This window comes from Gouania willdenowi, chromosome 14 (genome assembly GCF_900634775.1).
Source record: "Gouania willdenowi chromosome 14, fGouWil2.1, whole genome shotgun sequence".
NCBI lineage: Eukaryota > Metazoa > Chordata > Actinopteri > Blenniiformes > Gobiesocidae > Gouania > Gouania willdenowi.
In genome coordinates, this window is record NC_041057.1 from 28609472 (window position 1) to 28636592 (window position 27121).

A 27121-nucleotide genomic window follows, 5' to 3' on the forward strand; every position below is an offset into this window, starting at 1 on the left:
TGTAAACGTTTAACTCTGCTGGTGACGACATAATCCAAGATGGCGTCCAGGACTAGAGGCAAGACAATTTATTAAATAAGAGCCATAGAAGACATGGATTTAATGAAAAGAGTGGATGAACAAAACCATAAACGTGCGGGCATTCACACACACAGACATTGGCAAAAGAAACAGGCTTGGGGTGATAATAAAACCCGAAGACGGCGTAAACGTGGCCCCGTACTGCATGTACAGGTTGTACAAGTTTAACATTGTGCCAGTTGTTAGAGCTACTAACTTCTCCATGATTTACCGACATTTAGTTCCCATCTCCTTCTCAGCTGACCAAAGTGAAACAGTGTTGTATTGTCAAACTGCTGCTTCAAAATTACAATCAAAATAAAGGTGAAAACAGTTTTTATTTGTGGTCTTCTGTGTTGTGGCTGAAAAGAAAAGATTTGTTGCATGTTTTTTTCTCGATAGACGTGAATACGTCATGTTCGCCCCCTGTCCAATCAGAAGCCTTCCCAACCCCCAGACCTAAAGCGGAATTTAATGAAGCTGAATAAACCTGTTTTCCATGGAAACCTCAATTAGGAATTACTATTTCCATGTAAAAAAGAAGCAGAACACTTTATTTCGGAATAATCTTCTACGGAATAATTAATTCCGAATTCAAAAACATCATGTAACAGTGGCCAATATTATCAGCTGTTGGGCCAGTTGAGTCCAGAGCTATACCAGTGTGAAATTAGTCTAAATAAACTACATACTGGGAGGTGTTGCATGAGTGTTTCACCCTAATGTCAGTGATTTAAACCTTTGATTTAATTACCACTTTGTCAGTCAGCAGGTAAAACAGCGTTCCTCTGACCTTCATTAATGTATCCTCAGACTCTGCTGTGTTAGTACTGTACTGCTGGGAGGATCTGTGAGAGGGACTGCACTAAAAGAATGGGGAGGTTACGGGGGGAGGACAGACATGTGGGGGTGTGTATATTTGTGTCTGTGTGGGACTGTCAGGGGAGTGTTGCTGCCTGCTGACCTGGTCATCAATCAGAGAGGGCCCCATCCATCCTGCCTCCACTCCAGACATTTAACCCAAACGCCCCTCTGCCTCCCCACACCACCCAGATCGCATCGGCTCAATGCCAGGCTGGAATCTCAACATTAATTTCTCATCTGTGGCGCCCTAATGAGCTCCGCCTGCTCGTCCACCTCTGAGACCTCAGTGATTATCAGACGGGGGGCGACCATTTGTCAAGGGCAAGGGGTGGCATTTCCACAGCTGACCTTGCCGCCAAGTAGAAGGGAATCAAGATGGGGAAGATAAAAGAGCGGCTGAAAAAAGAAAAAGAAAGCAATCAAAGAGCCCCACAGTGAAAACGCTCGCCACCATCCGAGTGCTACCATATGTAAACATGATCTTTATTCATTGAAATATTCATGGGGAAGTGCAATGAGCACATGGTGATCATAAAGCTGCCCGATAGAGGACAACAATGAATACGTACTTTATTCCTACATCCACAGAAACTTGCTAAATGAATACTTTAAGAATTTATTGGCTCATTTTCCTTTTTTTTTTCTATTACTAGGGTTGGCTCCAGTAGCAGAGGGTGGGCGGTGCACATGCCTCCCAGGGAGCAAGGATTTGCCAGTTATTGGATGGAGGGGAGCAGTGTAGGTCCATGACACTCGCTAACCTTGGCCAGGACTACTGGGACTCTGTGGGTATCCATCACCATGGCAGCCGCGGGACCTAGGCCCAAGGAAAAGCCACAGAAGTTGCCGGGGGAGGGAAGAAAGCTAGTAAAAATTTAATGCACTCCACAGAGCGGTCATGTCATACTTGGTTATGGAAAATAATCCCAGATGCCTGCAGTGCTAAAATGGAGCTGTAATGTGCTTGCCTCCTAACCCGGCCTGACAGCCATGATGTACGACTACCATTACCGGAAAATATCACTTCAACTAACCCGTGATCCGGCTCCGCTAAGGGTCATATTATCCATGAGGAACAAATTACACTCCCCCAAAGTAAATACAAATTTCCTACACTGGCTGGGTACAAAGCCCAATGAAGGGGAGGCGGCAGGCGGGAACGTTACCTATGACAACGCACTGCAGAGTGACAAGGATGATAAAGTATATGACAAATCACTGGTTGACAGGGTACTCTAGTGCAATCAGCCTCAGCCTCGGCCTAGCGAGCACCCACTCAAGCCTGTAAACACTACTCTCTTCCTTTGCAGCGGGCAAAACACATAATCTTTTAACGCTGACAAGTTGCTCTCTCCTTTTTATTACTCATCCTTCCCACTGCGGAGGAAGGAGGCGGGGAGTGGTGGGGGGTGAGCAAGGATATAAAATGGTTTTATGTACAGTGTTGCTGAGTGATTGAGAAACATGACTCTTCTGCTGTAATTGCCTGAGGGCAAACACAGCAAAACAATAAAGGAAGAGAAATAGCAAATATATTACCAGTTCAAATCTTTATTTCATGTCAGGGACAAACAGGTTCTCTCGGCTGCTCTGAAGCACCTACCCAGCTCGCCTCCAATAAGAGCACAGCACAGCAAATTACCGCACTCCCTTGCATGGCCATTAATAAGACACAAAGCATTTTCAAAATGGCATTTACAGCGTGTAGCTACTGATAGAGCAAGTAAATAACACTCAGGAAAGGTGTGGTCTATAAAAAAGCCCTGAGGCGAGAGAAGCAGAAATAACAAGCTACACGCTACTGCAGTCATTGTCTGCAGACATGAGTGCAACTGGAAATAAGGCTGGAACACCAGCAGGTATTAATGCCACAATACTTGGACGGCATTTTAAAGGTACCATTTTCCCGAAAAAATAATTTTAGTACTTGCAAGTCTAGACAGAGTGCTTGTCGTCACAATGTTACGATGCGGGAAGGTATATAATCAGGGTGATAAATATCAATATTTGTCATGGTGCAGTTGCTAATGCTTGCTCATGTAAAATAATGGGTTTTTTTTCCATCAAATATATATATTTTGATGAGTGCTACGAGATCAGATATTGTTGTAGTGTGCACTATATGAATAAGTTGAATTGAACACTCGGTGCATGTGTTTTAGATTTGGAAAAGCTTTGATCATATGGCATTAATGTTTTCACATTGATGTTCAATGACTGTGGATTCTCAAAGATGTGGTTTCATTCATACTTGCCATTAGATATTTTAACTGTACATTTTGTATCAGACAAAGGAACAATTGGGGTTAATGCAAGCAAAGACAATGCATGTTCGTTTGTTTTGGTTCTCTTGCTGCTTATTGTTGATGTGAGAATAATTGCAAGCGGCTATGTTAGCTTAGCAACATGCTACATGCTATTTGCTTGAAATTCTTTTAAAAAAATGTCTATTTTTGACATTTTTGAATACGAATCTCCTGTTGCTCTAATAATTGCACTGGTTCCATGAGACCTGCATGGACTTCTGTTCCAATGCAGTGCCCAAATATCAAAGAATGAAATGTGTAATCTCTACAAATGCTTTGCCACAACAAACCATGGTGACTGACTATTGTAGGTCTCCTGCAAAAAACCTAAAAGGTCAGACTGTCTCTGAGGGCCAACTTCCACGATTTGTATTCATACTGATTTTGAAGTCAAAGGAAGCGTGTGCCCTTCCACTCCATTATAAAGCACCTCCACTGCATAGATGAAGGTTTATAGTCAAGCAAACATTACATTTCATTGAAGAGTGTCACCATTATGTGATGGCAAAGTTAATGTTAACTATATTCCATGCAGACACACCATCATCTTACAACATGTACAATCTGTATTCCTGTCAGTAGGGAAGCTTTGGCTCCACCCACCATTCGGGAAGTCGGGCATCCAGGTAAGTAGTGATGTTTCTGCCTAGCAACGCCGGTCGCCGTATTGTTTGGGGGAAAACAACATGTTGACTCCCGTTTAACGGGAGAGGTTTCACCATGCCTAAGAGATGTGGTTGGCTGATCATCCTATGGCAAAAGTAATTCAGATATAAGGTTTTTTTATAAATCCAAAAGAGAAAAATCACAGAAAACACTGGCTTTCCTTCATAGGACGGTTGAAAATCCTTAAGTCTGGTAGGGTGGACAAGGGCAGTCGTCCAAAAACGTCTCATGCTTATGTGTGCTCTCTACATTTCATAAGTAGTGAACAGTTAAGATTTGAAATGAAGACTTTAGGGGCATCTCTGTGGCTTTAGTTTCCATTCTAGGTAGCAATATGTTGTATTTATATCCGTTGTAGCTCTGTTGTAAAGTAAACTGTGATTAATGGCGTGTAAGGATTTTAATAAAATGGGTTTTATCAGGCAAAGTGTGCATGAATATTTTGATGGCTGAGACTTTGTATGGGCACTAAGATATCCTTAGCATGGTTAACTTGGCCTTATATTGTCCCCTGGCCTTTTCTGGTAGTATGGCATTTTATAAGAATACAAAGATATAAATCACTCCAGTATTTAAATGAAGCCAGTTTTGTCATACAGGACGTGGACAAGTACTTTACCCCATTTCAAGATGACGCCCGTTTATTTTCTACCGCTAACATCATCTGTGACGTAAACCCGTCTTTCCGAATTCTGTACAGACATGTCGCGTCAAGCTAAAATGAAAAAAAAATCATGGCTGTGGTAAAAAAAAAAAAAAAAATAAAAAAAAAAATGCTAAATATTCAGTATGCATAAAGATTTTTTAGCAATTTCTAAACAAATGCATAATTAATTTCAGCTTGCTGAAAAGTTTTCAGAAGAAACAAAGTGCAGAATTTGATGCTGATGATAATGTTAATGCATGTAGGGAAAATGATAACTGTCAGTGACATGCCATCAGGGTAGGCAAGGTAGGCAGTGCCTACCCAAGGGTGAATTGATATTTTGATTATTTGTTTAAATTATAATATAATTATAAACTATTTATTTTTCCATTTCCAATAGCCTACAGTACCTATAAGTTTGAAAGTGTCTGCATTTCGTGCACTTCATAGCCCAAATTACTAAACAGCGCTATTTCCTGGAACAGCTGCACAGTCTCACTACGCTGTAAGGCAGAGGGAGGCCACGCCCCCTCCCAAAGGCACATCTCTCCTCTGCCTCCGTTCCCATTGTATGTTTTTACGTGTTTGCTCATGCCCAGTCAGGTCCCCAAGATGACAACCATTTACGTCCAAAGACAGCGTAGTGAGCTGCCTTTGGACGTAACCGCGCGTATACTAAATGCTATATGTAAGTTCACAGTGTATTAGTGAATCGATGCCATGTGACCGCTGCTGCTACGTTCTCTAGCTAGTGGGCGGGATAACACTACAGTCAGGATGACAGCGCTAGAGATGATAGAGAAACTTTTTTTGAGGAAAAAGGACAGCTTTTAAAAGATGGAGACCAACACCTGAGCTACCAGACCTTCAGCAAAGGTAAGATCAGAACATGTTTCATACTTTTCACGGTGATGGTACAAAAGGTTCTACACATATGTAGTTAACAATGACTAAAATATGTTTCATATCAAGCTTTTCCACATTTTATAAATTTTTAAAATAAATCGACACAAAAAAGGCTCAGATGCCTGCACCAAAAATATTAAATATTATAATTTTTTGATGAGGAAGCCTAACAAGATAACCAATAGATACTGTAGGAAATAAATTAGATGATAGATAATTGTTTTCAGAGTATTTACAGCTGATTTAGGACCCGTTATCATAAGGGATGCTAACAGAAAACTTACACAAATGGAAGGTTAATTTATATTAGGTTATTTTTTTCAGGCTCAGTAATTGTGATCAATTGTAATTGTACTTTAGTAATTAAAAACGTAATTGTAATTGACTTTCTAAGGATAAAAAATAACGGGAATTTAATTGTAATTGCAATAAATGCTGTTAACTGTAATCGTAATTGAATTGTAATTGAACAAGGGTAATTGTAACTGAAAAATGTAATTCACCCCAACCCTAACACATATACACACACCCTAATACAGGAAGAGAAACGTGAGCGCGCGCACACACTCATAGCTGCCTTTTATCAAGCGTGGCAGCTTCCACCAACACGGTGCTGGCCTTTTACCAGGCTGAACATGATTTCTCCAGGGAACACTTTTTCCATTTCCTGCTTTTGAAGGGAAACTAAATAAGCCACGTGTGTCCTCATTTGAATACATTTGACCCATTAAAATGACGTGGCTCTCCTGCTGTAAAGTTGCCCACGCCGCCCACAGAATGCAAATGGCAGCAGCGCTGAGCCTGTCAGGAGCAGATAATGGCAGAGGTGACGTGGACTAAGGAGGGGGTAAAAGTGTTGAGTGCAAGCTCCAATTACTCTCTTACATCAAGGAAGAACACATGAGTCAGCCCTTGTCATAGGGGTCCTCTACTTACTAATTCACTCCTCTGTTACTTTAACACACAATTAATCAATGACAGGAAGGTGCAGTCGGAGCTGTTCATCAGCAGCGTAACGTGAGCCAGGGTGAATTAACACAGTCACTGGGGGGATTACAGTTTACCGTGCTCTCTCTCTTCCTGAAACTAAAAGAAATTGCCGCTGAGACAGGAGCAATTTAAATCGACAACACTGAGTAATGACTCAATTTGCTGCACAGTCTAAACACCACAAACAAATAGCATTACTAAATCATTAGGGTTTATTCAGATCTCTAGCTAGAACGTTAAGTGCTGCTTTTAAAATACACCAGTCAGGTAACAAAGATATAGAGTATAATAAAACGTTGTTTGTATTAAAATGGTGGCTAAACATTAGTGTTGCGCTGGTTTTGGTTACCCCTTAAAGGCAAAACAGCACCAGATTTGTTTTGCTTTGTGGGCTGACATTTCACTGTGCTAAAAGTGAGAAAATAATTTAAATATATTGTGAGAGAAGCTATCAAAATAATTGGCGCACTGACATTTTCTAGTGAATACCGTAAAAGACAAGAATGCAGATCAGAACATAACACTTAGTCAAAGCACAAACACACTTACCATTCCTACCTTGAATGTAGTTTAAAGAAAAGGCGTTTTTGCTCAAATTAGCATGACTAAGCATCAGCAGACACATTTCTAGAGGTGACTAAAAACTATTATAAACCATGAACTACCACAAGTATTGACCTCTAACCATTCTTTAACTTTGTGTTGTTTTTTTTACATCCGTCAAAGATTGTTTCAAATTCCTATATTGTGGTGCTTAGTGTTTTGGAATGTCATTATGTTATCTTACCATCTCTGTGTGAACAGTAAAAACAGTGCTAGAAGAAAACAATGTTACACGTTCCTCTCTCATTACAGTGGAGTTAAAATGATGATAACTATAAGACATTTTTTTCATGTGCCTTAACTTTGAGTTTAAAAAAAAAAAGAAGCAAGCTCATCCTAGACCTGACAACTAACAACAGATTTAATGTTATGTAAGTTATTCACGCTCTTTTTCTTTTTGCTGGAAGCCAAGGCTTCTGACCACGATTTAATTTCGATGTATGGAAAAAGGCATGCGCAAAAGGACAATATAGAGAATTATGATTCTGTTATGCAAGTAAGTGTTCCTGAGAGTAGTCAATACATGATGTATTCAGAAAAAGGAACAAAAAGAATCAGACCTCTGTAGCAGCTGCAAACCTGAAAAAACCCTGACCAATCCCTGCCATTCGGTCCGAATGTATAAAACCAATCAGATGCTTTCCTGCCCACGTCCCTCTCTGTCCCGCCCTTCTCCTAACAGCAGGGGGTGGAGCTTGGGTGAGGTCTGCTAGCTCAAACCAATCGTGTTAGCTTTCCAACAATGCAGACTGCACCTTTATTTGTGTGTCCGATTAGCAATGTTACACTGACACGTATAGTCCAGTAATATTTTACAGCTTTCTTAATGTGTTAGTTGGTAGGGCTGGGCAATATGGACCGAAATTCATATCTCAATATTTTTTCTCAAAATGGCGATATACGATACAAATCTTAATATTTTTATTTTGAATAAACATTTTTGAACAGAAACATTTATTAAAGGGACCTTTCACTGTTTTTACAAATGTGGCCTAAAACCTTTGAAATGTCCTTATTAGAGGATCTGTGCCTAACAAAACGCATTATTTTGCACCATATTCATTTTATTAACATTTAAAAATAGGACTATTTTACCGTTTGAGAGCCTGTGTGCCACCATGTTAAAATAACGTCATTGATGACGCCAATCGCCCATTTCAGCCCATTGAGTTCTATAAGAGGTGAAGCATTCAGGATAATTTAGCAGCTTTTTCAGTCAAAATGACAACTTGTGCTGCTTTGAGTTGCTCTAAAAATCAGTATATTTTAAAAAAGTCGATGTAAACCATTTGTTTACCAAAAATTGATAAACAAAAATCCATGCGTCGAAAACATCTGTGAGCACAGGGGGCGACAGTTCCAACTCTGCTGTTTCGTAGACTGCATGAAGAAGTGAAGAAGAGCTCCGTGTATGTAAATACAGGCAACCAGGATCGACTGCCGACCCAAGTTGAATCAGTCTGCTGCAAAGAACTGGCATCCTGGTCAGAAAAGGTTGAAGGTATGGTTTAAGTCCGGATTTTTTGCTCTTCTTCTCTTCTTCATGCCGTCTACGAAACAGCAGAGTTGGAACTGTCGCCCCCTGTGGTCACAGATTTTTTCGGAGCACGGATTTTGTTTTCATCAAATTTCGGTAAACAAAAGAGGCGCACAGGCTCTCAAATGGTAAAGTAGTCCCATTTTTAAAAGTTAATGAAGCGAATATGATGCAAAAATAACGTGTCTTGTTAGCCATAGATCTTCTGATAAGGACGTTTCAAAAGTTTTCGGCCACATTTGTAAAAAGAGTGGAGGATCTTTTTAACAAACAGCTGCACAATATGTGCCACTTTGGGCTTTTTCTCCTCTAAGGCACAGCATTTTTAAGTGAATTCTGTACTCAGAAATCCATTTAACTGCTTTTTATGTTGTTCTGGGAAGTAGCTAAAGCAGCGACTCCTAAAGTGAGTATTTTAATATAAAATAAGCTATTAAATATATATATATATACACAGTATAAATATATCGATATAGGTGATATTGTAATTTTCTATATTGCCAAAATAGAAATCTCGATATATCGCCCAGTGTGTAAATGCAAGAAATTTCAGAACCAAAGGAGTGTTGATGTTACACTTTTTAAAAAAATATTTGACAGTGGCAGTAAATTTTAGACAAACCCATCTCTGATTGTGTTTTTAACACAAACTAACACTCTTCAGAAACGTGATGCTCCCTGCTAATACAGCTCAGGAATTCAAAGCCGATGCTAGCAGTCAGAAGTGTTGATTGGAACAATAGAAACAAAATTAGCCTGAGACGAACAACATCCAAACTTTACAAGTGTGAATCTTGTAATCAGTGCGAGCACATGTTTTATGAAAAGATTGGTAGGTACGTAGCTAGGACTGATGAAACACTGTGCTTGTTTCATTAAGCGATATATGCTTTACCACGAGGCTGCACCCACAGCAGGCTTATTCCAATATCTTCAAAATCCTAAAAAGCCAGAACAGTTTCATTTAGATTTACACACCATTTAGTGATTTATAATTAATGTGCAAGTAATTAGACTTTCTAATATGTATTATCAGGATTTTTGAATATAATTACATTTTGTTCTCAGTGACTAAGAAAATCTAACATTTGAATAGTATTTCCGGCTGATGGCTTAGTGCTGTATATTGGATTGTACAAAGGTTCTCGTTGTATTTTAGGTTAAAATAGCAGCACACATTCAGCTGCACTGATTACTGTAATTCAAAACAACAAAGTTTGCGACTAAAAATGATTTCAATAATGGTTAATGCAAATTCATTATTATAGATCAATTGATGAATTTGATTTTCAACACATTTAAAAAATAAAGATTTTGGATGATTATTTCTAAAGTTCTTACATTTTTTGTTCCTTTTCTTCAAAGTTAAAATTTATTTTTGACATTTTTAAGGATTTCAAAAACCACAATCATGTAGTTGGTGTACCTTTTACTTTTGCAAGCACTCATATCTATTTAAAAAAAATAACAAAATAAAACATTGAATTAATATTTGACCATGAAACACCCTAAACAGAATAACCAAAAAGAAACGTTCATATTGGAACTATGTAAGTCTAATTTATTCTTGACAGGCCTGATGACATGCTGACCTTGATAGAAACAAACAGACACGTCACTTCATGAATGCACTAATGCATTAAGGCTTTTAAAAAAACTTCAAGGATTGTTAAATGTCACGTCAAAATGGATTTTTAGAAAACTTCAGATTGGTCAGTGTCCTTGCAGAGAAGCACGACAGACATCATTTTACGATACAAGTAACATCATTCGGTGCTTCAGCGGAGAGAGGAAACAAAGAGATAACCATAACACAGCCCATTTTGGGAGGTTTTATGAGTTTCAAGAAGCAGAAAAAGAGAAAACAGAAAATACAGATATGTGGATGGCTTGGGAAAAAGAGATAAAATAAAAGAAGTAGTACCAGGAGTTTAACAGCATAACAACAGCAGCCTTTATTTAGGTCCCTTACACTGCATGTGTGCATCCAGTTATTATAGACATTGAAACATCCATACAATCCATGCTAATTCAGAGCTTTCCCAGACAGCACACAAACATTATGCCAATGTTGGCACGATTTAGGTTTATCCATATGAAATCTAAACAGTCTTGCAAATCTGCATGCAGACACGAAGCGTGTGTGCGTGTATGTGCTTCTGTTTATTACAAATCATTATTCAATATTATCTACAGTTAACAAGTATATATTTCCATATAACATCAATATATTGTTTTTTGATCTTTTTAAGATGAAATGTAAATGTCGAGCCTTAAAGGGGCATTATTATGAAAAATCCACTTTATAATGGTTTTGCTACAGTGATATATTCCTTTAGCCTCATTCAAAGGGCCAAAGTTGAAAAAGTTCTGTTTGTTTGTTAAAAGTCAGCTACAAAAGGGCGAGTTGGATTTTTCTCGCGTTGTGATGTCACAATCTGAAAACTCTTCCTACTGACAATCCTGGCTCCTCCTACCCTACAAAAGAATGTGAGCTCCTCCCTCTTCAACTAGCTCACAGGTAAAACAAACATAACGATGGCAGGTTGATATTACGGTTAATATCTTTACGTTCAGTATATAGATAATCCAGTATACAGATAAACCGAAGAGCACTCACAGTTTCACTTTTAGTAGCCGTTATACCACCTTATATCACCTTTATGGGGTGATCTGACGTGTTTGTGACCCAATGCGAAGCAGCGGTCGGACCAAATAATGGACTATCGTCTTAAATGGACCAGTAGAGGTGAGGAGGAGAAGGAAGACTATTAATGATTTACTGTTGCTGCTGCTGCAATGAACACACACGCTAAAACTGCACTGAAGCATTGTGTGTGTTTACGTTTACTCATGCATATGCATGAAGGCCCAAAAACAACCTGTTTTTAGGAGCACTCTGAAAGTGACTTTTCAAAGGGCTAAAACTCCAGAAAAATAGCGAGTTTGGGAAAACAAACCTCAAATACTATGTTGTTGGGGTTCTTAGAACAAACAGAAATGGGTGAAAAATAGCATGATACTGGACGTTTAGCCGACGTTGAGAAAACGTCTTTTTCGGACATCGTTTGGTCAGGTTCAATCTAATTGACAATGTAGGTAAAAGGATTAATATTTGTCTTTATTCTATTCGCAACGGGTAAGGAAGGGCGCTTGAACGCATAGGGTCAGGGGTTCAAATCCAACCTGGGTCTTCTTCTTTATGCAGTCTTCTTCTTTTTTGGACATCTAGACAATGTTGTAAAAACTTTCACTCTGCACCCATCAGAGACATCTCAACGTTGGACCATCACGTCACTTCAACGTTGGTTTGCTCAGTGGGTTGTTAGACGTCGTGTGGTGATAATTTTAGATAAAATGCCAACAATTCTGACATATATTTCCAATAAACTAATGCTTTCCCAGCAAAATTGTGGCAATGGAACTATATGGGTCAGGCCAACATTGGTGCAACATTTGTGTGCTGTCTGCGTGAATGAACATCTTCCACCCGAACTAATCAGATATTATACTGTGCTAATGTGGCATTAGGACAGTAGGGGCACAAACAAATGTTTGCCTAACTGGTACTCCATTGTCTTACAAAGGTCGGTAACTAAAGCACTAATTCCAAATTAGGAGATTGAACTAATGGGCAGCCCTGACCTGAGATTTAAGGTAAATTGTCCAGAGAAGACTAATTTACATTTGGCTATAGCCACAGCTTTCTTCTTGTGTCTATAAAACCATTCATCATTTCAGAATCTTTTGTGGTTGACTCATTTAGGCCTTACCGTGATAGTGTTTGAATAAAATAGCATCTTACCTTGTCGTCCTGGTCACTCTCTGTGTCACACTGCAAAAAAGAAGAGAAAAAACAGTCCAATCAGTAACATAATATGTTCTTTATTTGAGGTGTGTTATGAAAGCAATATTTTTACATTTTATAATTGATATCAGTGGTTCTCAAAACATTTTTTTGGCTCAAGTACCCCCTTTCTCTTATTTCTAAATCCCTGGACCCCCTTTGTCCAACCACAAGATTTTGCTTAGAAAACTATTTAAAAATAACTAAAGAACATAATGATGAATAATGAGTGATGACACACATTTGAAAGAATCTCATTTTGTAAATAAGTGGAAAGAAACAGTATTTAATGCAGTGGTTTCCAACCTTTTTTGGATCGTGACTTCACTTTGATATTAAGAATTTCTGGCAATCCCAGACGTTTTTCGAATTAGTTTTTGATCATGTCTGAGCTTTGATTTTTTTTTTTCACTGCATTTTAGTTTAACTAGATTTACATTTCACAAAGTGAACGTATAGAAATACAGTTGTTTAAAGGGACAGCATTATGAAAAAATCACTTTATAATGGTTTTGCTACAGTGATATACATCCATTTAGACTCATTCAGAGGGCCAAAGTTGGACAATTTCTGTTTCCTCCCTCCCTTCTTTTTCCACATTTTGTAAAAAGTCAGCTCCAAACGAGCAAGTTGGATTTTTCCCGCTACCTGACGTCACCTAGCGTAAAGTCCTCCTCCGGACCAGTTCCATTTTTAGTACCCATTATATCGCCTCGTATCGCCTTTGACTTGATCTGACGTGTTTGTGACCCAATGCAATGCAGCGGTTGAACAAAACAAATTATTATCAACTTAAATTGACTATTACTGTGGTTAGGAGAGCAGAGGAGGATAACAAAGCAATGTAGCAGCTCTGGTGAGTGATTCTGAAAACAGCTGATTGACTCCACTGCTGCCGCACACACACAATGAAACAGTGTTTTTCTGGTTCACAATCACAATAGCCTATACAGATACACCTACTCATGAATATGCATAAGCAGGCCCCAAAACAGCCCGTTTTCAGAACTGCTCAGAAAGTCACTTCTCAGAGGGCTAAAACACTGGAAAACAGTAGAGTTTGGGAATATAAACCTCAAATGCTATGTTGTTAAGGCTCTTAGAACAAATGGAGATGGGTGAAAAATAGCACAATACCACACCTTTAAGCTTGTGTGTTGTTTTAATTTTTTTTTTAAACAATAATAATTAGATCATTTCTAAAATATTTTTCAATTTTTCAAAAACTCCAGGTGACCCCACAGGGGGTCAGGACCAAGGTTGAAAAACACTGATTCAGTGGATCCTGAATTTTTTTCATCTCTTGCCTGGTGTGGGAGCAAGAATTAAACTTTATTAGTTAATTTATCTCTCTCTCTCTCAAGCACCCCATGTAGTGCCATTGCGTACCCCTCGGGGTACACGTACCCCCATTTGAGAAACACTGCTCTACATAAAGCTGTCATCACCACAAAGTGTAAAAACCACTTGATTAATTAATCAGTTAATACAAGCCCTCTAATGCTGATACCAATGAAGCCCATGTTAAATTTTAATGCAGCTGGAATTTCAACGCGCTAATCTCAGCTGTAGTTCTGATTTGGTGATGTTGTGCTCCTGCCTAAGAAGAAGAAGAAGAAGAAGAGGCTGGATTTCATTTTTTATTCTAATTTCAATTTCAAGGTCCACTTAATTCTTTATCAACTAATTAGTGTGATGCTGGGTGACTGGCGGCCCTCGTGCCATGCATATGGCTACGTTGCAGAGAAGCACTGGAGTCGGTAATGAAAAAGGCAGTGGGGGGGAATGAGGGCAGGGGCTGGTACAGTATCAGCGCTGGGGGTTGATGGGTGTCGATTAGAGTATGACAGGAGTGTAGGGGTGCCATGATTGACAGCCAGGAGAGTAAGCGATAGCAGGCTTATTCTGCCTCTTTTTTCTGCTTCCAACCAGTGATTTTTTTGCTGATCTGCTGCCCTGCAGAGCTCAAAGGTTGCTGGCTTGGTTTGTGGCTGATCTGTTTCTAAGGCTTGATGGTAAAAAGGGGGCCTTGCGAGCTCAGCAGGAGCATTGCATCCAATTTACAGGCCTGTCCCACATGGCCCCAGGGGCTGCCCGCGGCATGCTGCCATGATGGTCAGCTCCAGCAGCTCATAAATTATGCAGAGGCAATAAACGCACTGGGCAAACACTGCTCAGACGTTCCCCTGCTCCGTTTCTCGCTCACATTTGCTTTTCTCCATCACTCACAACATTCCATTTAAATGCAGCATGCAGAAAGACAGCCGCCCTTTAGACGGTTAGTAAGGGAGGTAAGAATAAAATTGTGCAAATTATGACAACGTGTGATATCCTGCATTACATTAAAAGCTCCATATGGGTGCATTTATATGTCAATTCCAGCCTGTGAATAAACAGGCGTGTCTGCTGGGTATCATCATCTGGTGGCTTCCCACAAAGAAAAGACAAATGAAAAGGGAGAAGACACTGGCAGCATTAAGGCTTCTCACGATTGGATGACACTCATTTGCAGCATCTCTGTCTTTGCACAACACAACAGGCAAAGCAAAGCGTTCAAATAATGGAGATCATTTAGTTCTTCGCTGTGTGTGATCCATAAAAAACATGCCTAGCCATCTTTGCTTGAGCTTCCTTTCCTCCACCCCTCCACCCACACATTCCCACATTCCCTGTCTGTGCAGCCAATTGCTTTGATTGCCAAGATAGAAGCCGGCTGGAATGACTTGCCCTTGCTTGTGAAGCAAATGGAACATGCTAATGGAACTCATCGTATTACCCAATGCAAAAGTGCCATAGCTCATTACTTTAAGATAAAAGGATATCATTGTGGACGGCAAGCAGAATTGACTTTCCGAGCTGCGACTTGATGATGATTTAATCAACTGCTCTCTTTCACTTCTCATCCCTGCGCCTGTCGCTTTTGCAGGTGCCACTAAGCGAAGCACTCACACGGCTACTGCAGACAAAAGAAAAGAAATGGCTGTCATTAATTTTTTCTCGCAGAATAGAGCTATGCAAATTTCCAAGATCGACAAAGAATAAAAAAAAAAAAAAGGAAAACCTGACAAAAATGGAAAAACCTTTATAATGAGCAACGTAAAAGATGGGGAGATCAGGCCTGACAGGCAAGGGCAGGGGGTTGGATTGTTTATCTAGTACACATGCACCAGCTCTTTTCACAAAGCTGCTCAAGCAAGAGGCAAGAAGTAAAAAAAAAAACATCTTAAAACGATTCAGGCATGCAAACAACTTTGAGCTGTCACTCATTGATAAGTGATCATGGTGAACTAATCACCACAATCACCAACACAACACAAAGGCAGCACAGAAGATTCCTGACGTGAGGAATATTTTTACTGACTCGTTCATTCATCTGCTACACCTGCTGTAGCTGGGACAGGGTTGAGGTGGTCTGCTATCGCCTGTTACAGCACACCTGGACCCAGAGGCGGAGTTACCATTAAGCAAGGGGTCACACTTGCCTTGGGCTGACAACTATTAGGGGCCCCCAGGAGCCCACTCCCTAATTTTGATACCTCACAGTTTTTTGTGGTTGTTTACAAAAAGGCAATACTAATTAAAAATAGAACATTTTCAAAACCGCGTTTTAAAATGTAAAGTCTAGTCACAAGTCTAGTCTAGCAAAAAAAAAACTAAAACAAAAAATACATTGATGCGCAACAGCCACTGATGAGCCGGCCCAGAGTGGACGAAAAGTGAAAACGGAACAAAAGTTAGCATTGGGACCCCAAAATGCTGAATCATAAATTCATTTATGTCATAAAATGAATTTATTTTATCGCGTAATTGTGACCATCACCAGCCCTCCATAAGGAAGGCTAAGATAAACTTTCTCAAAGAGAGAATATAAAAGGAGAGGGCAGTGTTACACCTGTGTGAGGGGGAAGGGAAAAGGGAAGAGTGAGACAGGGTAGTTAAATGGGAGGGGTTTTAAGATGAGACTGCAATGTGGTGCAATGTGGTGTTACAGTTGTGCTTATTGTGTTGTGTAATCAGTTAAGCCAGTCTGGTGACATCTATTTCCTGACCCTCTTGCTCCTTTTTAGGGTGGTGGGGGTCTGAAGGTGCCCAACACAGCATAACGTGGATGGCTGTTCATCATAGGAATGGGATCCACACAAGGTTCCTGCTGCTTAACAGAAGGTTTTCCTTGCCGCCATGATGAATTCATGTTGGTGTGGGATACATATGTATGTGTATATACGTATATATGCATATGTGTGTATCCATAAAATGAAGAGTCCGTCCTTAAGACTGCTCTACTGTAAAGTGTCTTGAGATACCATTGGTTATGATTTGGCGCTATACAAATAAAAGATAACCTTCACGAATATGAAATTCAAAGGAGAACTACTGAAGCAAGGAAATAAACTGAAGGGAACGAAGGTGTACATCAATGAAAACCTGACGAAACAAAATGCAAGCATTGCATGGAAGGCACGCCAAATAAAAAAAGAAGGAAAAATTGTGAGGACGTGGACAAGAAACTGCAGGATTTATATCACACCACTGGGAGAAGAGAACGGAAAACCAATCCTCATCAAAACGATGGAAGACTTGGGAAAATACGAAGGATCCACCTAAACAACAACATTACTGATGGTAATCATGGATATGGACCCAGATCTATATAAACACTGGAAACAAAACTCAGACTGTGATTATTTTACGGAGACTGAATTAAATGTGGAAACCAAGAGTAAAAAGGTCTGTCATTTATTCATTTCAATTGCTAGGTGGTGGGGTGATTAAGGATTACATTAAATTTAAATTCAAAGTGTTTATTGTCATATGTGCAGTTAGAAACACGTTTTCCTGTACAATGAAATTACTACCTTGCTTATGAACTAAGATATAATACAATGAAATTACTACCTTGCTTATGAACTAAGATATAATAATGTGTTTATACAAGTTAAATCTAACAGTGGAAAATACAACACTGCCAATAGAACTAACAACAGCTGGAGTAACCTTGATGTAGAGACAAAACAAGCTGCAAACTTGTGTGTCCAAAAGAGACATTCCCGAGTGGTGACATTATGAATGAAAAGGGAAAAACCTTCCAAACACTTTCGAAAGAGGAACTATTCTTGAACTGGAGGAATGCTAACAACGTCTGACAGGGAACAAGGCCAACACGAACAACGATAGAGAGGAGGAGGAATAAAAACAAGACTACACTGACTACAGATGAGAATACACAAAAAAGGACTGTTCAGAACAACTCAAGAATGTTTGACCAGAGAGACATGTAAACCCATGTAAATTTGCAATGGTAAAACAGGGGACGGGACCCAGATAAGCAAACTGCTTCTCTCGTCTCCTTTTTCGGCATGTACAAAAAAAAATAAAAAAAATGTAAAAAAAAGAAAAGTGAATGTAACCATGTCGGAAATAAACTGAATAAAAAAAAAAAAAAAAAAAAAAAAAAGAGATTGATTGATTGATTGATTGATTGATATTTCCAGCTTTCTTCTGGTGCTAGGTGGGGCTACACTCTGAACAGGGCGGCAGTGGAATGTATTTCACATACAAATATTACACTTATCCATGGTTGAATCACGATAATCTCCACAAAGGAAGATGTTCAGGGCAGGACCGAGTTAATTTCCTTCTGCTCCTCTCAAAGGACACAATCAACTGTTTGTATGGCTTAGTTGTTCTCTTTGTAATGACTACACCTAGCTATGTTGCGCGATTACGCGTAAATTAGCAAAATCTCCCAAGTCCTTGGTTCAACAGTTACGCATCACAGATGGAGACGGTGGGGATTGACGGACAGCGGATTATGCTGCAGTTACACAGCGGAGATGGTAGGGAGTAGTTAAATAACCACATTCACCTCAACACCTCACCTAATGTATATCAAGGAAACTGCACACGAAAACACCCCAGATCTAGTCTGGTATTTGAACAAAGGTCATTCCTTTTGGGAGGATGACATAGCAAGGTGCTATCCTTCCTGGGAAAAAAGAAAAAGTAATCAATCAGAAGTGAATGTTTTAGACTGAAGAGATGGGAAAAATAATAACAATGGCCCTATTGAGAATTATAGAAGTAGCTCAAATGAGACGTTGCTTTAAGAAATAGTTTTTCGAAGGACCAGTAAGGTACAGTAAAAAAAACCATTAGTGTTGGGAGGGGCTGACAAAGAAAAGTGAAACTCTAACCAGACTGAGTGCTATTTACAGAGCATGCATTACAGTGTACAGTGGGATCCTTGTGTTTAGCTTAAGTAACACAGGAATGTCAAACATTAGCTTCAGCTCTCAGGACTGTTGATGTTGGACTGTATCCGGAGCACTTCACGTTGCATTTCTGCCTCACCCCTGCCTCTCCTTTAGCCAAGTGCTCTTACACATGTCTCTACACACTGTCTAAGCACCCAAGCTTTTGTTTGTATTGGTCTGAAAGAAGAAGTAAATAATTCTTGTCCTAAACCCTCTCCATCTCATAGAGATTCTGACATACAGGGGAAGGGAACAGAAGAAGCCAACGGCCGCATGTCTGTCGTCTAAAGCAACAGCACTCACCAAAATCTCCTGCCAGAACGAGCCGCAGAACGTCTGGACTAAAGAGGTAACCACATCACACGAGGATGCGTGCAAGGCTAGAACACCATGTTCCCTTCTCCAATATATCCTTCTGTAAATCCACTGGTCCACAAATACTAACAGATGTTGAGTTAATCATGAAAGAAAATCTTTATTGACATCAGTAATTCTGAAGGCCAGCAGAATGATTTCAACAGATTCTCTGTTGTTTTTAGATGCTCCTTCTACATCCATCTTAGTCCTAGATTTGTAATGATGCATATTGTGGCTCTCTTGGGGAAAATTAGCCTCAGGTTATGCTGGTTGATCTCCATGACCTTGGAATTAATAATGGCTGATATGGGCTTCATTAAAGCATTGGAGTGCACAGTGTCTGTTTATCAACCTGAGCCAGACTGTCAAGCTGAATGGCCGAAGGGGTTAAAAGCCCATGGAAGGCGCCAAATGTGCCTGCCTGCCTTGGAGCGGGAGAGAGCATGAAGGATGGCAGCCATTGCCAGGGTCAGCTCTGACAGTGCCAATTTAAAGTGCTATCATCAAGAGCTTTTCATTCACTTCCCCTAACAGCTCCTTCCTGATATAGCAGTGAGTCCTGATGGTTTTCTGATGCAGTCACATGGCAAAGTGGTTTTCTGCCTTCCTAGCGCATCCCGTTCCATCTGCTGCTGGGGCCTTGGTGCCGCCGACCGCCTGCCTGTCACAGCGTGCACGGAAATTAGCTGGGGAGGAGGTGCTCGCTTGTGCTAATTACATTTTAATCATTGGAAATGTGTTGGCAAATCAAGCCTTGATTGCCATCTTGGAGCCCAGTGCTCCTCTCTGCAGGTTGGCGATGGGGGTAGTATGACATGTGGGGCCTTGAGTGTGTCGGAGCCCAGACTCGCCAACCTGGACACCTCCTCCTCCACCACCACAGCTTGATATGGCAGCCCGCCCGCCTGACTGCCGGTTCAGGGCTGTTGGAAACCCAGAGAAATAGTAATCTGTACCATGCAATTTTCAACCACCCCCTCTTTTCCACCTCCTGTGTCCCTTTCTCCTCCTCAGTCACACATTACTCAGTCTGCCAAGCCTGCCGATGTGAATTGAGGAATAACAAATAAATTTGGGCAGAAGGAGACTGATGAACTCAGGGTGTGCAACAAAACACCTGCTTTGGCACAGACTAGTGCACGCTAACAACTTAGATCTTTATGAAACAAAAAATATATTTAACATGAAACAGTTTACAAGAAAGTAGAAGATTTTATAATTCAACTAAAATAAATATATTACAGATAAACAGATATTTGGCTAAATTAAGATAAATATTATGTATAGTATTTTCACCTTATATTGTATAAATGCGACAATCTCCCATTGTCATTCAGGTAAATAACAGGTATTTTTTTATTCTAGTGTATAATGTGGAAATGGGCAATTGGCAACCTGGAGGCCACATGAGGCCCTCAGTCTAATTTAGTGCAGCCCCCAAAACAAACACACAAAATTACTCCAAAAACACACAAAATTACAGGAAAAAAATAAACAAAATAAATTTTTCAAACACACAAGACATCTTCAATTATACACAAAAATAACAGACAAAAGACCCAAAATGACCACAAAAATACGCAACACAATAAAAAAACACAAATAATTAAAAAAAAAGAGACAACAAAAATGTATACTTGTTTTATTGGATTATTATTGTTTTATAGTATTATTATTTTACTCTATCCTTTCAGGGCATATTTTTGGGAGTATTATTCCATTATGTACATGTTATGCAAATAATGACAAATTAAAATGACAAAAAAAAAACACACAAACCCCCCGTGTTTTCCTGTATAGATGCTCAGTTTGGACGTTATTCTAAATGCTGACATGAATGATGATAATTTGGCTGTCTGATCAGATACAATCACATTCTGTAGCCCCTGCTGTGATAGAAGTTGCCATCTCTAGTGTAAATGTGTGTATATTGTGATTTGCTCGAGTTTTCTTGGATGTCTATTTAGAGCGCACACAAATTCAACCACTCCCCACAATACCTACCTCACAATTTTATCCAATCATTCTTGCACTTTTGACAATTCAATGTATGCCTCTTGTCATCAAGCAATATTTCACAACACAAGTATTGCAATTTTACTGAGAAATATCCCACTAAAGCCGAGGCAAACCATGTTCCATCATGCCAAATATGCAATTGAGGTACCATATATCTTTTATGAATAACGGGCTTTTGGCAGCTCCAGCGAAGGAGGGAGCTTGCGAAAAGTTGTATATATTATATTGTACAACAGTCAGCTCATTCCACAGCAAACTGTGTGCAATATTGCCATGGAACAAGGGAAAGACTTGGCACTTGATTATTGTTTTTATTAATCTGGTGCAATATTTCAACTACTGGCTGACGTCCGAGTGTTTGCTCAAAATCCCTTTCCACATTAAAATAAAAGAGACCTGGAAGGTTGGACATATGAGAATAGGAAAAGAAAACAACAAGGGTTGTCTTATAATCATGTATGTTTTATAGGAAATACTATATATACTAACTTAAAGGCAAAAAACTCTGGTATTACTTCACTTTTGAAATAAATCCAACAGACCCACGGAGCATAGAAAGGTATCCACAAACCACAGCTTTGTTAACATATGTAAAAGTTCTGTGAGTGGAAGGAAATTCAACATGACAAGTTGGACTGGGGCAGATCATGACAAGAAGTAAGGCTCTTTGGTGAGCCTCTTCGGTGTGTTCAATCGTCACATAAAAGTAGGATTGGAAAGAGATTACGGTCAAAAGACGACAGGCGAGTGTGAGAGCTCTGGTCTATATTGTTTCAAAAAGGAAAAAATGATTGTTTCTGAAGCCAAGAATGTTTCATCAAGGAGGACCAGGAGTGTGTCTGTACTGATATAACCCAGTGTGATCAGTGCGCGGCACTAGCCAAGTGTGTCAGGCCAACATCTGACAGCAATTTCCTCTCAAACAAAAAGCTTCACTCTGAGGATATTCACTTTGACTGCAAACTGGACTCTAGTCACTGGGACTGAGGAGCTGCTGGGGGATGAGGGCCAACAAATACCAGTAACAACAATAAATTACATTTAGTGCCCTCTGCTTTCAATCTTCTGGAGTACATTCTTTATACGTTTCATACCAGTGGACTGTTCCCAAACAGCTTGATAGAGAAAATGATTCCCACATCTGACGTTTCTATTATCCTTGTTTTATTATTTCCACACTCTGTAAATCAATACACATACAATGTAAAAGAAAGACATGTTTTTAAAGCATTTGTGCAGATGGAATAAAAGCTACAAAAGGCATAATTTGAAGAACACAAGCTGGGTTTCCTTTATAGATTTTTGCAAAAATAAAAGCAATATTTCTAAATGTCGACAAAGAATAATTGCGCTTTCAACGTGTTTCCATTGAACGTTGTTTTGTGAAAGAGCCTTGTAACTTCTGTGAAATCTCATCCCGATTTCGCTGAAAAAGACGGACACTCTTCGTATTCCTTTGTTGTTTCACGTTTAATGTGGCAGTAATCATTTTAAAGTATAATGCTAAGAAATGCCCCGGTCTCATCTTCTGTTTATACATACCGCGTCATGTTTTCTCGGAGAGCAATGGTCGTGACCAGGTACGTCACGTTCTGTGATGTGCATTTGCGGAGAAAGTGTTTCCATAGCGCTTTTGCTACACATTTCAATATTAAAACGTCTGAAATTCCTCCTCAGGAAAGCGTCAAAACCTTTTAGAGATATTTGAGTGTCTTTTCAAAATTCATATGTTTCCATTACCAGTTTTTATTGCACTATTTAGATTTTGCGCATTTCCAAGGGTAATGGAAACCCAGCTCCATCCAAACAGCCTTAGATCACTTCAACAGGATAAATGATTCCTGTTGTGCATTTATTTTCTTGTATATTTCAAATGAAGGTGGGACACTATCCTCAACCAGGGACGTGCCAAGGTACAAATAAAGCAATGCTCGGCAGAAGCACATGTGGCTGCAGGGTAAAGAACTGTTGATCCCTTCAATCCACCCACCAAACACACACTGGTTCCAACAGGGACAAGAACAGGTTGAAAGGAACACAGAAGCCACATTTTGCTATTTCAAAAAATCCATTTGTTGTTCTGATGCCACGTCTGCGTGGAAAGATGTGAGCTGCAGGCGAGGCTCTGGGGCAGAAGAGGTGGGAGGCCACAACAGGTATGTGATCGCAACGAAAAACAAAACATGAAGCCCAAACACTAAAGTGTGGCTGTGAACTCTCTCAACTGAGCGGAGCCCGAGGCTCTGAGCCGATGTTGAATTAATCACAGAATAATCGAAAGATTCAAAGGTAATTACATACAAAGTGCATTGTTTGTATGGTTAGAGGGAATCTCCTGAGACAAGTCCACTTGGTGTGTATCTTAATTACCTCGACATGTTTTACATTAATACTGACTTTCTCGTCATCACAGCATTCTGGTCACGTTCCAAACCCACAGTCTGCACTAAGGCAGCATTTGGTTTTCACACAGGGAAACTATGTTTTAAAATCCAATGGAAGTGTGTGTTTTTTGAACAATGTAATATTGTACCAATGCGTCCAACTGTCTGGTCTGAGCACACAGAGAGAAAAATAAAACAAAAGGAAAACAAATGGCTTTGTTTTTACCACAGTGTGTAAAAAGTCACACTAAACAGATTCAGACAAAACACAATAAGACAGAAATTTTACATGAATAATTAAAAAAAAACTTGTTGCTGAATAATTGATGTTCTTGTTTTGCTCAATGTAACAATTTCACCTAATAAAAACCTGAATAAGCCTGGATGCAAACAAGTAGATGATACCAAACAAACACTAGGACTCACATTCTCCTAAAGACTGAATCTAATCACAATGGGTTTTGTTTTATTTTTCTAAGTTGTGGCAGAGAAGGCAGAACACCATGTTTAATTAACTATCAGGTCATTCATATATGAGAAGGGGAAGGAGAACATGCAAACTCGCACAGCAATGCTAACCTCCTGGCCATGAGGGGTCTTAACCTGCCACAAGGACAGACAATACTGTAAGTTTAAGTAACACAAACGTATTACTATTTAATACTTTAACCTCTTCAGCCTCATTGGACCCGCCAGCGGGGGCAGATCCAGCTTCCGCGATTCCGTGACTGATTTCTGCTTTTATAGCCTTCACTAATCAGAATTGGCCTTATATTTGATGTAAATCTCATTTTTTGGGGCAGACTACAGATTTCTGTATTTAAAACATAATTTATTGTCACTCTGCATCATATATTTCCAAAATTTCACATTATCTGTAACCACTAAGGGTCCTATTTCAATTTGAACAAAAAATTAGCCACGTAGGTCATGTAGAAGCTTATAGAAAAATGTCATTTGTTATGGGTTTATGGAAAAAAAACGGATGGACTTAGGAAACTAATGTTCGAGACACAGTTAGGGGTTAAGGAGAGCCCGCTGTTCCACGTATGAAAAAGCGTTTGAAATTCCGGAGACGGTACTCGGGACAAAAAAGATTGGGAACCATTGCTTTACACAGACAAAATAACTAATTATTGCTCTATGGCTAGATAGATCTCTTAAAAGTGTAGACCTGTTCAATGTTAAAAATTAAGGCTGAACGATTCATTGCATTTGCGATATTATCGCGATATCATAAAATGTGATTTTCTAATCGCAAAGGCTGCAATTTCCTTTTTTTTGTCCTGTCTTGTACTGTCCTGTTAAGTTCAGGGAGTGTTTAAGAAGTGCAGTCCACATGTTTACATGTTTCATGAAACGTGAGTTAGACATGTTGAAAAGGTAAAGCCACAGATTTGTTTATTGTTGTAATCTGTGCTTTAAAATGTATATTTTACAGTTTTTTAAAGTTTAAATAAATCTGAAATTGTTTATTATGAAACAGATTGATTTATTGCTTGTGTTCACTGAAAAATACATGACAAGAGACCCTTGAAAAAAATAATTGCATCTTAAATCGCGATCACACAATATTAAGGAAAAAAAAAAAATTGTAATTAGATTATTTTCCAAAATCATTTAGCTCTATTAAAAAGAAACTGACCTGGAAAAAGCACATACAAGTAGTTAAAAACAAAGTTGCCAAAAGCAGCTACATCCTCGTGAAATTACAACAAATACTACATCTATTCTTCCCTTATTGGGTCACATTTAAATTACTGCTCAGAAATCTGGGGAAACACCTACAAAACGTATCTTGAACCTTTATTTAAACTTAAAAAAAAGCAATTAGAATTCTATACAAAGCACCACACAACGCACACACAAATGAACTATTTGAAAAGGCCAAATACCTAAAACTGCAAGAAATAATACACTATAACACACAAATTCTAGCATTTAGGGCATCTTTTAAAACACTCCCATATCAAATACAAAAACGTTTCATATACAAACAAACTGCTTATGAACTAAGACATAGTAATGTGTTTATACAAGAAAGGGTTAAATCTAACATTGGAAAATACAGCACTGTCAATAGAGCTACTGTATCTCCAGCTGGAATAGCCTTGATGCAGAAACAAAACAAGCTGCAAACTTGACTAGATATAAAGAAAAAACTCAGAACACATTCTTACAAGAATACGTGATCAACACATCGACGAGATGGAATTTATCAACTGGTCAATGAACACAATTGACTCAATCTTCACGAACAGAAGATCACAACAGCACGAGGAACGCAAACAACGGCTGGGAATGAAATCTGCAGGGAAGAAGGAAGACACGAACAATGATGGAGAGGAACAACAACAAAAAAAAAAAAATTGTAATTGTGCTCAGAAGAACCAAAGACTGTTTGACCAGAGAGACAAGCTTTAAGGTAAATTTTCTGTGTTTTAAACAGGGGACGGGACCTAGATAAGCAAACTGCTTCTCTAGTATGAACTGAATAAATAAAAAATAAAATAAACAGTAAGATGTGATATATATTATTCTGCAATTGTTGACAGGACAAGGATGGTAAACATGTTTTAACCCTGTTCAGGTCACAAGGCAGGTTCAATCTGTTCTACCACATTCTTTCCATGTGACTTTGTGGTAGGAGCATACATTAAGATGCTTAAAGAACTTCTTTGTGAGTGATTCTAATTACTCTAGTCTATTATTAACCTCAGCCATCAGCCTGTAGTGTTGGGTGTTTGTAGAAGTTGTTGTTGGTATTGATTATAACAACAGAGAAAAGACAAGTTGTATATTTTAACAAAGAGGACCCCCCACTGACAACTATCACTGCTCACACTTTTTACATTATCTTTATAAAATCACATATTAATATATTATTAATATTATTCTATTATAACTAGTGGAAGAATTAAATGGAGACTTTGTAATTACTTAATCTCAATTCATTGCATAACACTATTTGACACGAGAAGCAATGTTTTCCAATGTAAGTCGATTTTGGTATTCGACTGAAAGAATGGAAACAATAAATGATGTTTATTATTTTCATCACTGAGTGCCAACAAAATGTAAAATATTATTAAAGATCATTGCATTGCTCACAAAGCACAAACTTCAATTTAAGTAAGCTATATTCATTATTTTTTAGATTTTTTGTAAGCTTTCTAAAACAACATTTGTTTTTGTGTATTAAAAGAGAAAAAAGAGAAGTAGAAACTGAACATTGCAAAACAGTTGGGATGAAATAAATAGACCAACTGATGATGGACTGCATTATTTTTTAGTGTGTTATTTTTCTACAACAAGCCCTAGCACTGATTATTACATTATATTAATATATCATTATATAGAGTGCTAATGTTATTATTCGACTCTTGTTATCCATGTTTCATGTATTTATTCCTATTTTGTGAAGTGCTATTTTCTTTTACTCTTCTTGCCGCTGTAACAAACCACACTGCGGGATGAATAAAGGTCTTTCTTATTTTATTTTATATTATATTTTGTGTTTATAGGAGTCAAAACACTGAGAGGAAATCACCTTCTGTACATCTTTGTAAAGACAGACTTGCCTTTGTCTGAATTTTTAACAAGCATGAATAGCCGCATTATGATGTGAAACATTCTGCCAACATTCATAGTGTTAAAATGAGAGAAATTGGGTGCTAAATGC

The 27121-nt window shown here is 38.9% G+C and overlaps 1 protein-coding gene across 11 annotated transcripts in view; it reads right to left on the minus strand.

Moving 5' to 3' along the window:
- Positions 1-27121, minus strand: part of auts2a (activator of transcription and developmental regulator AUTS2 a) — a 501602-nt gene that overhangs the window by 134716 nt on the left and 339765 nt on the right. For all 11 annotated transcript variants that reach the window (XM_028467010.1, XM_028467008.1, XM_028467009.1 and 8 more), the window contains one exon: positions 12384-12413. In XM_028467010.1, coding sequence (XP_028322811.1) covers positions 12384-12413 — 30 coding nt within the window. The remainder of the gene's footprint in view (positions 1-12383; positions 12414-27121) is intronic.